A 12,139-nucleotide genomic window follows, 5' to 3' on the forward strand; every position below is an offset into this window, starting at 1 on the left:
ATAGCTATAGATATAAAGTAATCTTTATAGATTTGAGTGACAAATAAATGTATATCAAAATAGATTTATATTTTATAAATATAATAATAAATATATAACAGGGGTAAATAGACAATCCACAAGTTGTGCCTTAGACTGCATTATGCTCCTTTTCTATTAGTATATATATAGATTAATATATCGATAAATTAATAATTTATTAATTTGTAGAATGTTTTCATGATTCCAAAAATCATCATTTTATGTTTCCAATGGGACACCAAGCGGTGCGAACTCATGTCTACAAATAATGAGATTCAGTGTTCAAACCCTACCGCTCCAGTGCAGCCGCACCCAGCCGGAGAGCCGTCTCCTGCTCGATTCTCCTCTGAAGAGGACGAAGGATTAAACCTTAGCACCGGCCTGCCTCCACCGCTCGAATTTCGAACGAAGAGCGCCGCGCACGCTCTCCATCACCACTGGCTGCTCTCTAGCAAACTTGTGGTCGTCCTCTGTGCTTTGCTTCAACAAAAGACAGCGCGAAGGTCGCCCCCAAATCACGCCGCAGAAGCAAGCTTGCCGCCTCGAAGCTTCGCGAGTTTGTGATGTTTGGCAAGGCGTCGGCGCCATCGCCAGATTTGACACCTCTCACAATGTAACGATCATAACCTCCTCATTTTCGCTATTTTTATATAATGTTGATTTGATGGATTAATTGTTTGTGTTGCTGATAAAAGATGATCCTACAACTTGGTGATTCAACCACCGTTAGCGGCGGTGCAGTGGCCGAGAGAGAAAGAGGGCTGAGTAAGAGAGATGAGAGTTAATTAAAAAAGGGAAAAGATGCAGATTAGCCCCTGAAGTAGTAGCCCCTATAGCGTAAAACCCCTGTAGTCACTGTGTGTGCAACTATACCCCTGAACACCGAGAAAAGGGTGCAAATTCCCCTCTCTGACCTAACGTCGTTAACAGCCGTTAGTCAGAGGGGGAAATTTGCACCCTTTTCTCGGAGTTCAGGGGTTTAGTTGCACACACAGTGAGTAAGAGGGGTTATACGCTATAGGGGCTACTACTTCGGGGGCCAATTTGCATCTTTTCCCTTAAGAGTAATAGAAAATTACTCTTATAAGCCTTTCACTAGAAAACTTTTCTAGACAATAGAAAAATAAGTCATCAATTATCAACAAACAATATAAAAATTTGTTCTTCCCCAAATTTTTTACCCAAACAAGGTTACTCTGGGCTGAGGCGGTGAGTAATGAGCTCAAACTATGATTTGACTACTAGACCCCTGAGTCTGCATGTTATTTTTGTGAATAGCTCCCATTTTAATCTTTATAGCCACTATCTTAAATACTTCAATAATCAGAAATTTACTCTATTTTATCTTATATTTAAATATGAGGGCTATAAAAAATAAAAGGGAAAAGGTGCAGATAAGCCCTCCTAGGTGTAGCCCTTATAGCGTATACCTCCTCATTCTCACTGTGCGTGCAACTAAACCCCCCAACTCAAGAAAAATGGTGCAAATACCCCCCTCGCCCTAACCTCCGTTTTCTCACCGTTAGTCAGCATTATTTTTTTTATTTTTTATTTTCTGTGGGGCCCACCATCTTGCTAAATACCCCAAGCACGAATCCCGAACTGGAGGTCTGCGGCGGCCACCAAGAACTTCGCCGCCTGCTGCAGCGTCAGCAGCTCCACCAAGCTTTTGATAGTCTTCATCCGCAGCTCGTCCGCCTTCTCCAGAATCGCCGCCAGTTTCTCCATCTTCACGTCGACACCGGCGTATCTGATCCCAACAATCTCAGTCGCCTCATCCTGCAAAACAAATTATATATTCATCTTAGAAAACCCCAAAACTTTATCCCAACAATATCAGTTGCCTCCAACTCAAATACGTATATATTAACTTTAATTAAAGAGAGATTATTAAACCCTAATTCATCCCCTTAAGAAAACAGTACACGCGCGTTAATCTTAATTATAATTGATAAACAAATAAACTTAATGGAATTAAATTAAGATTAAGATTAAGATGCATTGGTAATTAGTAAAAATTAAGTAAACGGCGTGCCTGCCAGTCGCAGAGTTGATCTATGATGTCGTTCTCGTGTTGGACGGTCTAGATCTGGAGCTCACTGACGCGGCGGAACTGGGCGGGGGAGAGGTCGCCGAGGTCGCCGGTGTGGTAACCGCGAAGGATGTCAATGACGTGGGACTCGAAGAGGATGCTGGACTCGGTGTAGACGAGGTGGAAAGTGGTGGTGGGGTGCCACCCGCCGATCCAGTGGAGGGAGCGCTCGAGAGTGGAGGTCCAGGGCGCCGAGAAGAAGCAGGAGAAGAAGAAGAGGGAGTAGTGTCGTCGAAGGCGTCGCCAGCAAGTGATTTCAGATGGTGGGCCCCATAGAAAATAAAAAATAAAAAAAATAATGCTGACTAACGGTGAGAAAACGAAGGTTAGGGCGAGGGGGGTATTTGCACCATTTTTCTTGAGTTGGGGGGTTTAGTTGCACGCACAGTGAGAATGGGGAGGTATACGCTATAAGGGCTACACCTAGGAGGGCTTATCTGCATCTTTTCCCAAAATAAAATGACGGCCATGAATGGAATTACTCTTTTTGTTCTCCTTTTCTATAACATGCACAACGAATTTTATTACTAATTTCCATTTCATATTTATAACTCGTCAAGATCAACATGTTTGATGCAATTGGAATTAATTCAATCAATATTGGCCCCTAATTATTAGCTAATGAACCCATCATTATAAAAGAGTTACGCAGCAAAATTCTCTAACGCAGCTTGAGCCTCAATTTTTGGGAGTAGAATTGCAGTATGTAGAATCATATAGTCCCTTCGTGTCACAAAAATATAATTTTTTTTATTATTTTGGGTCGTTTCACAAAAATATAAATATTTCTACTTTTGATTTACCACAATTCATTTACTTTTTATCTCTATTTTTCATAAAGTGAGACTCCTTTTTTTCACTCGCAATACACCTTTATTTAACATTTCTTAAAACTCATGCCACTTATAAATATTCATGTTTTTGTGAGACAAATTAAGTATTAGAGAATCGATTAGCCTACGTTAGAATTTTACATTATTAAACAAAAAGGAAAGGAAAATTATGACATAGATTATATATGTCAGTTGTTCTCACAATAATTATTACTCAAATTCTCTTATACATTCGTATATACGGTGCGGACCTGTTTAGCTCGGTCCAGTCAGGTTTTTTTTTTATATAGTTTGGTCATTCTCAGCCTATTCGAAAGTATCATTTATATGCATTAAAGTGTTTTTTATAATATACTACTCCCTCTGTCCCACTCTAATAGTCTTGTTTTCCTTTTTGGGACGTCCCACTAAAATAGTCTTGTTTTTATTTTAAGAGTGCAATTAAATGGCTAAAATAAAGTGGACCACACCATTTTTCTACCAAAAAGAAATTTTTTTAATTTCCATGCCGAAAAGAAACAGGACTATTAGGCTAGGACGGAGGGACTGATGGAGTATCATTTATTTTTATATAAAGTATCATTTGATTTATAAAGATATCATTTGCATACACTAAAAGTATTATTTTCTATTATTAAAAGTGTTGTTTTTAATGTATTATTTGCCTTTATTAAAAGTACTCCCTCCGTCCCGCTATCCATGACTCGTTTCTTTTCGGCAAGGGTATATTAGAAGAAAAGTTATATGGTCCCACATGTTTAATGAATCTTAAATATGGTTAATAAAATACGCCTTTGGTCGTCCAGAAATCTGCTGCCACCGCCACCGGCGAGGCCGCCGTTGTCCCTTCGCCTTATCTGTGCTTGTCTTCTCCTTCCATCCCTACACACCATCTTTTGAACAACCAACAAAGAAAATCAAGAAATTCATTACATTCAAGAAATCCAAGAAATTAATTCAAAAAAATTTGAGGGTGAACATGCCATTTTATAGCCCTAGCCCAATCTCTCTGGAAATTCGATAAACTCAGGTGAGAACAATGAACTCACACTCAATTTAACTAGAACCCCCCCCCCCCCAAATTCCCATTATATAGCCATAGCCCATTGCCTAGTTTATTCAAGCAAGAAAAATCAAAAAAATCAACAGAAGAGGGTGGAGGGTGGAGGCGGTAGAGCCTCTGTTCTTCGATTTTTCACAGATTCGGAGGAGGCGGTGGCGTAGATCCGGAGGCAGCGCAGATTCGGAGCCCTAATTTCTGAAAATTAAAGGGGAGGTTGGAGGCGAGTGAATTGGAGGACGAAAGAGGAGGGCGGAGGCGGTGGATGGAAGCGGCGTCGCCACATCGGGTCGCCGCGCCCTCGCCTTCGTCTCTTTTTCATCAGCACCGATTTCAAATCGCCAACTCAAGCGACACAATAGATCTCCGCGACACAGCAGAGGAAAGGCGGTGGAGAATAGGGAAGGAAAATAGGCGAGAGGCGGAGGACGCTCTCCGTCGCCGTTGCAACGAGTCCGGCGAGCAACCAGTGGAGGAGGCAAGGGTGTAGCTGCTAAGAGAGAGCAATCAGGAGAGAGAGAGTGTTAGGAGTGATTGACGACGAGTTATGGAGAGAGATAGTGTTTTGTTTTTAATTATAGGTTTTATTAGGCATTTAATTAGTGTTTTAATTAAGATTAATTATCCCTTATTATTTCCTAAAAAATGAGCCATTATTGATGGGACAACCCAAAATGGAATACGTGTCATGAATAGCAGGACGAAGGGAGTATCATTTATGAAATATCATTTATTATTAATAAAAGTATCATTTATGTTGCTATTATATTATATCACAACAATCTACAAATTTGTTTACCAATCGAGCCAAGACACATCATTAAATGATTGCACTTCTTAGAAATGAGATACTCAGCTCACTTTCTTTTTTCGTCCTTGTCATTGATAATGGCTTGTTTCAAAAGAAAGTCACTTTCTCTTACAAAAAGTTATAGGCTCTATCATTTTCTATCACTTTTAACCTTTAAAAACTCTTCTTCTTAATAACCATGCCGAACAGTAATGAGTCATTATCAATAGAACTGAAGAAGTAATAGGCATGGACATTCTTGTTACCCAAATCAAGATTGTTTTGCTAAATGTGAAACCAGGACAATGCTTCGGTTCTACTCAAATATCCCAGTTGTTGGATGTTCATGACCACCAAATGCATACTCAACCCCATCAACTACATACACAATGGCCAATACGAGAAAAACTCAACTAACTGCTAAGAGACCATCAATACTGATGCTTCCTTGGTCAATTACTCGAAATAATGGTATGCATTATTACTTAATAATTATAGTATAATCATCATAGAAGCAATTGCAAACAAATAAATGAAAATAAAACATTGAAGGTCAGACATTCAAGTATGCGTTGAACTTGTACATAGAAGAAAGAATATATCTAACAAATGCTCTTAATTAATTAAAAGCATGCGTCTTCATAATAATACAATAAAGTAGCAAAAGCAAAACACAACCATGCTTTTGTGGTAGTATGTTTTGAATTTGTTTTCCTCTTTGGGATTATTAGTCCCTTGTCCGAGTAGACTTGTTCTGCTTCTGTCGATGATAAGCTGCACTCCTGTACCAGCAAAATAACACCTTCATAAGCATAGCATAGAAAGATGATTGATTCTTGATGACACTATTGCAAAATAAAACAGCACCTTTTATATTGAGGATCAGTTGGGTCCGGAGCATAGAGTGGGGAGGTAAACAAAGCTGAAAAGCGCGGATCTTGATAATCGACTGTTGGTATCTTTCCCTCATCATTCCCTTTATTCCCTTTGCGCTTCTTAGGTTTGATGTTGTAGCCCTTTAAATTGGTATCATCAGCAGTTAACAACTCCAGTTCTGCTATGCTCGCTTCTTCGCTTTTATTCACCCTCTTCCTTGTCACACCACTGCCCTTATTTTCCTCAGCTGGAGTAGTATCTTCAACAAAAAAGTCATCTGCTGCTTCTTCTGCAGCTTCTTCATCAGTGTCACTACTCTCATCATCTGAAGCATATTTTGGCCCTTTCTTCGAAGCATTCTTTTTCTCTTTTCTCTTTCTGAGGTACGCCTCCCAAACAGTTTCTGATTTCTTATTCTTCTTTTCTGAAATGCGTTTGCTTATTTCTTCTAATCCAGAACTAAAAGTAACCTCCATGTCATGCCCATTATCATCTTCTTCATCCTCATCAAAGCCATCCCTTGTCTGGATTAGGGCACGGTACTTATCTCGCTTCTTTTCAGACTTGTCTTCAACGTCATCTTCATTGTTATCCTCATCTGATTCACTCTCATCAGATGCTAAATACTCTTTTAGTTCCAACTCAGCTATCTGCAAGGGAAGAAAAGATTACAACAGTTGTAAATGACATGCAAAGTTGGGATATGACAACTTATATAAATGTCTAAAATCCAACCAAAAACATTTCAAACGCTATGATTTAATAGACCATCACCTAACTCCATAGAGCAATACAGTTAAAAAAAGATGCAACTGCCCCCATCAAACCATTCCAACACCACTTTGCCTGAAGCTTTGCAGGAACTTAACCATTAATACATATTTAAAAAAAATTATCAACCAGAAATAGGATAAAAACAACTTAGTCATTCATCATTTTTGCAATAACCCATTGCAGCAACTGTGAAGTTCTTCAAATGTAGTTGGCATACTGAATGAGCAGAAAAATGAATCTAGAGTAATGAACTTTTTGCATAGGCAACAAACTCGACTCATGTTTACACATTTGAATTTTTTTTTGTAACACCTGAATTTTTGAATCAGACATGAGTAAACCAAATATGGTTTACAACTAAAAATTACAACAAAACACCAACCTGTCCATCATTAAGTTTTCTCTTCAAGGTCTTTGCTCGTTGTGGTTCATCTTCATCCCATGTGAGATGAATGTTGCTATGTTGCAGCGCTCGAGTTTGAAAATCTAAACCTTCATAATCTGCCGGTACCTAAACAAAAAAGAATCAGAATCATTAAAAACAGTCAATTAGTAATATTAATATAGTGGAGCTCTCAAGATAGAAGAAGAAGAAGAATTACCTCAGTTGCAACATCACGTGGCTGATGCTTAAAATCCATTGAATCTGGGACAAATCTCAAGTCCAACTTATTAGCTGATCTTTCAAACTCTACTCCATCACAAGTTTTATAAAGATAATCTGCCGTTGCAACTGAATCACATTCTACAACAGCATAATAATACCTAACAGGAAAAGGTATGGTCAAACACAACAGAAGTTGATGACACATATTTTTAAAACAAGGACTTTAAAAGATAGCTAGTCAGGCATAAAGAATGGAATTAAAACTTGCACTACTTTTTCACATAATATGCTTGCTCACAAATATGAATACCATCTTGTATATTGAATATTGAATATTAAGTTGGAGCAATTGAAAGTAGAAATCCAGGTAAACAGATAAGCATGATGTTGCAGCTAAAATATAACTGCTTTTGGTTTTGCCTTTTGTCTCTAAGACTCTAACTACTTGTAGCTGCATATAGCAACTGCACCGGCTTTATTTCCCAAGGCTTCATCAGTAGTAAATTCACACGCTTCTTTTTTCTTTCTTTTTTCAGTAAATGGGGGACCCCTATGGACAAGCTTTAAAACTCAAAAGAAATTATTTCATTCAATGATTTTTCCATTGGAACAGATATTTCAGCCATTTATCGAGAGTCCACTTTCAAATGAGTGAAAACTAAACAGTACAAGCATATAATGTCAGGAAATGTAAAAAATATACCTTAGCCTACTTAACTCATAAGCACGTAGCTTACTTTGGTCAATCTCATCATCATCATCATCAACATCATCATGCTTATCCTCATCATCAAATAATCCAACAGGTCCGCGGACTGCCTCCTCTTCCATGCGCTTGAGTCCAAACTCGGATGGATATACAGATACAGACAAAATTTGACCCCCTTTAGGAAGAAATGAAGTTAACAAGACATACAAATCAACAGCCTGCAATGAAGGATTCTGGCCGTGAGATTCACATTATAAGTGTCCAAAATAGAGAAATGGAGAGTGCATTTGATTTACCAAAATATGTAACTACTCTGAAAGAAAAACTAATGAGATATTTAGTGTTGTGATTGGGTGTGACTAACATCAAAGCAGCACCTGCCAAGATGTTGTGGTTGGGTATGACTAACATCAAAGCTGCACCTGCCTAAATGCATAAAAAGGTGTACCTTTGAATCTAAATAATTTCCAGTTCTATATAGAAATGTATACTATGTATCCAGCATGTACCCACAAGTCCAAACCTCTTCATATTAAGGATTATTCTAATTCCAATGTCGACAAAATGAAATTAAGTGTTATTTTCACCCCTTGAAGACATCTTCTCTAACTATTCTTGTGTGATAATTATAACTTGTGTCATGCGATGTGCTTTCAAAGTTACTTGAAAAGAAGATGAACAGGCAAAACATATGAGACATCGCACCCTGACTTGACTCCAGTCGAGATTGACAACAGCTAGCCTTCGTGTTTCACTGTCGATTTCGGGTACATTATTCTCCTGCAAACAAATAAAACGGAAACAATTACAACACTAAATCATCTTATTTAGTTCAGGGCATAGAAGGAAGCAGTCTCAACCTGCAGCATAAGGGTATCTTCTTCCCCTGAATCCATATAATTATCATCATCTGAGTCAGTAGTACTGGTGGTGGATGAAGACTCGTCCACACTCTGCCCATCATCATCATCATCATCATCATCGTTGTCATCCTTCTCAAGGGTCCTCAAATTTTCAAATCCACTTTTACTTTCAGCTGGATTACCAATTTGGTCGACTTGGGCAGCATCTATTTCTGGGTCATTTTCTTCTTGGAGACGGTAGTAATGAGCGAGAGATGAAGAGGAGGCGTTGTTAGTTTTTGGTCTGCCTCGCTTGTCTACGGGAGCACGAGAGGAGACGAAGCTGCGGTCGGTGAATATGCGTTGGAAGCGAGAGTCAATTGTGACTTTGGAATGCCTCTTCGGAGCTTCCATGAAGCGAGGGTCTGACTGCGCTGAAGCAAATCGCTCGTCCTTAATCATTTTTGGTTCCTTTTTCTTCATCTTCTGTTGCTTCCTTCTCTGCTCCAAACCCAAAATCCGCCGGGTGGAGGAGGACATTCTCACGGCTGGTGTGTGTATGCGACATAGAAGGGGAGACAATCAGTAATGGACCAGAAAAACCTAGCCTTTACATCTGCCATTGGGCTTTCTCTATAACTCCAAGCTCACAAAACAGAAAAATTGTGCTTACAAAACAAATTAAACAGAACTGTCCATTTTTTTAAAATCTATTTATATATACATACTAAAGCTGAATAGGTTCTGCCCCCCCCCCCCCCCCCCCCCCCCACACAAAAAAAAAAAGCTGAATAGTGGCATGTTTGAGGCAATTCCCGTATGACATTAAAAATTGTTATTCTTTCATCGAAAAGTGGAATGTGACTCCCATGTATGTATTGAGTAAACATGATAAAAGTTTGATGGATAATATTGATATTTGGAGCTTTACATCTAATAATGTATTGGTTAAACATCAAATTTGATGGTTAACACTAATAAATACTGAAATTTGGACATGTAAAAACAAAGTCATTCATTGATCCCCAACTCACAGAAAGAGTAACCGATTGCAAACCAATGGCAAGCCGACTTCAAAAATAACTCATCATCATTCATCCAAGGCAACTTAATTACAAAAAGAGTAACAACATTGCCCCAATTTACAGAAAATATATATATTCAAAAATCAAACTTTCAAAACACCCAAATAGCCTGCCGCCTTACCTGCTGTTGGAAACTGCTGCTACTGCGGAGTGGCCGGACGGAGGCGCCGAGGCCAAAGAAGGCAGGGCGGGGCGATGGAGAAGGCTAGGCGAGGGCGGTGCAGTCCCGTACTGCTGCTTGCAGCGCTAGGAGGGAGGCTCTCCGAGGCGGCGAGTGGACATGCGCGACCGGAGAAGGCGGGAAGCGGCGGTGACGGCGGTTTTAACGCCGGACGACCGAGAGAAGGGAGATAGAGAAAGTAAATACCTTTTCTTGAATGTGTCGCCAAACTCTGGAATTGAAGATGCAGACGACGGAGAAGGGGAATTAGGGCTTAAGAAGATAAAAGAATTATGGGTTTAAGCTTTTAATTTTGTGGCCACTAGTATTTTCTTTCGTAAATTAAATATTACAGTTTTTATCTCTTTATTGTCTTTATTTTTTGGAGTTATGGCCAAAACAATATACGAACTTAAAAAAAAAAAGGTAAATGTCACTTTAAACCCCAAACTATTTTGGCACTATCAATTATATCCTAAACTATCGAAAATAATTTTTTAAACCTTCAACTATCAATTTTGTATCAATTATACCATTCGTTCATTTTTTTAACTTAAAAAATTTGACGTGGCTCACCGGATACTACAATATATTTAGAATCATTCTTTTTTTTACCTATACTATATAAAATGACGTGATTATATGTATTACTCATTAAAAATTCAAAGGATGAAAAATGAATAAAGGGTACAATTGATACAAAATTGATAGTTCAAGGTTTAAAAAATAATTTTCAATAGTTCAGGATATAATTGATAGTGCGAAAATAGTTTGGGGTTTAAAGTGATATTTACCATAATTTTTTAATTTTCACCTAAATTTACATGAATTTATATTTTTATTGTAATTTCAACTAAATTTGACTTCTTATTAATATTAATCCTACGACAAAATCATTTCTCTTAAAGTGTCTTCTTTTTTGTTATAAATTTATCATGGAAAATGAGGGATAAACAATATTTCTCCATTATTTTCCCTCATTTCCTACAAAATAAAATTTGACCATTACTCATTTCTCCTTTTCACTACAAATGAGGGATAATATTATTACAACCAAAATGGAGGAATAATATTATCCCTCCTTTGTTGTGAAAAGAATGAATAAGTATCAAATACTATTTTGTATGAAATAAGGTAAAAAAAAATATATTAAATGGTGAAATTTTATTTATCCTTCCATTTCTCATAATAAATTTACAAGTGAAGATAACGCACTCTTGTGCTAATTGATCTAACAGCTCTCTCCCTCATACTTCTTATCATTCTCTCCGTCTCATTCTCCCTCACTGTCTGTAATTGTTCTCATCGTCGCTCTCATACCTCAAACTCAAATATCAAATTCTACTATCAATTCTCTATCTTAGAGGGTGTTTGGCTGAGCTTATAAGCTCCTCAAAACAGCTTATAAGTTGTTTAGGAGCTTATAAGTTCCTTCAAAGTGTTTGGCAAAATAAGATCTAAGAGCTTATAAGCTCCCCAAAAATAAGTTCCCCTAAGTTGAAACATGAGATAAAAACTTCATAGCAAGATAAAATAAATAAACTGAAACTCATCTTTATTTCATCTGCATTTCTCCTTTAAGGGTGTGTTTACTTTGGTAGTAAAATTTTCATTTGAAAATGATGGATAATAAAAGGTGAGATAATATTATCTTTTTCTCATTTTTTTTTATCATGTGTTTACTTTGTTAGAAATAGATGGATAAACAAATTGAAATGTTGGAAAATATTTTCACACCCTTCCAATAGGATAATATTATCAAACATTTGTGAGAAAATGAGTGAGAAGGGGCTGCCAGAATAAATTTTTCAGCCTGACAGGAGAAAATTATCCATCATAGGAAACATGTGAAAATGATGGAAAATATACTTTTTCTAACCTTTTCTATCAAAGTAAACACACCCTTATAGGAAGTGTTTACAACTGGTGTTCATGCACCGCAAATACAGAGTATAACTTACTCTTAACCAAAAGCTTAACTAACTAATCTAATATTGTTTACTGCTAACTACCTCTAACAGAATTTAAGCTAACTGCTTTATATTCTAATACAACCCCGACTTAACCAGAACTATCCTTTTTCTAATGGATATTTGGTGACAAGATATTGTAATCTGGAGATAGACAAAGGTTTTGTGAGTATATCAGTCAACTGATCTTGTGAAGGCACATAGCGAACGTCTAGCTCCTGTTTCAAGACTTTATTACAAACGAAATGCGTGTTTATTTCAATGTGCTTAGTTCTGGCGTGTAGCACGGGATTAGAGGCAATAGCGGCGACGCTTTTGTT

The 12,139-nt window shown here is 37.7% G+C and overlaps 1 protein-coding gene and 1 pseudogene across 1 annotated transcript; both read right to left on the bottom strand.

Moving 5' to 3' along the window:
* Nucleotides 1-1,405: 1,405 nt before the first annotated feature.
* LOC131025521 (protein DOG1-like 1) lies at nt 1,406-2,556 on the bottom strand (annotated as a pseudogene).
* A 2,758-nt stretch (nt 2,557-5,314) lies between these two features.
* Nucleotides 5,315-10,164, bottom strand: LOC130986048 (pre-rRNA-processing protein esf1-like). The gene is made up of 8 exons (XM_057909320.1): nt 9,811-10,164; nt 8,623-9,152; nt 8,468-8,542; nt 7,757-7,980; nt 7,049-7,211; nt 6,829-6,957; nt 5,664-6,322; nt 5,315-5,578 (listed from the first exon to the last, which is right to left on the bottom strand). Exons 2-8 carry the CDS (start codon nt 9,142-9,144, stop codon nt 5,524-5,526), a joined length of 1,827 nt encoding a protein of 608 aa, XP_057765303.1. The 5' UTR covers nt 9,145-9,152; nt 9,811-10,164; the 3' UTR covers nt 5,315-5,523.
* Nucleotides 10,165-12,139: the final 1,975 nt, after the last annotated feature.

This window comes from Salvia miltiorrhiza, chromosome 5, assembly GCF_028751815.1.
Source record: "Salvia miltiorrhiza cultivar Shanhuang (shh) chromosome 5, IMPLAD_Smil_shh, whole genome shotgun sequence".
In the NCBI taxonomy this organism is placed as follows: domain Eukaryota; kingdom Viridiplantae; phylum Streptophyta; class Magnoliopsida; order Lamiales; family Lamiaceae; genus Salvia; species Salvia miltiorrhiza.

Bases quoted from the DNA above. Each gene is read 5' to 3' on its own strand.
- LOC130986048 (XM_057909320.1), bottom strand. From the start codon at position 9,144: ATGTCCTCCTCCACCCGGCGGATTTTGGGTTTGGAGCAGAGAAGGAAG. The intron at 7,212-7,756 runs GTATATTTTTTA...TTTTCCTGTTAG, and splicing joins TATGAGTTAAGTAGGCTAAG to GTATTATTATGCTGTTGTAG. The intron at 6,323-6,828 runs GTTGGTGTTTTG...CTTCCCTTGCAG, and splicing joins GAAAACTTAATGATGGACAG to ATAGCTGAGTTGGAACTAAA.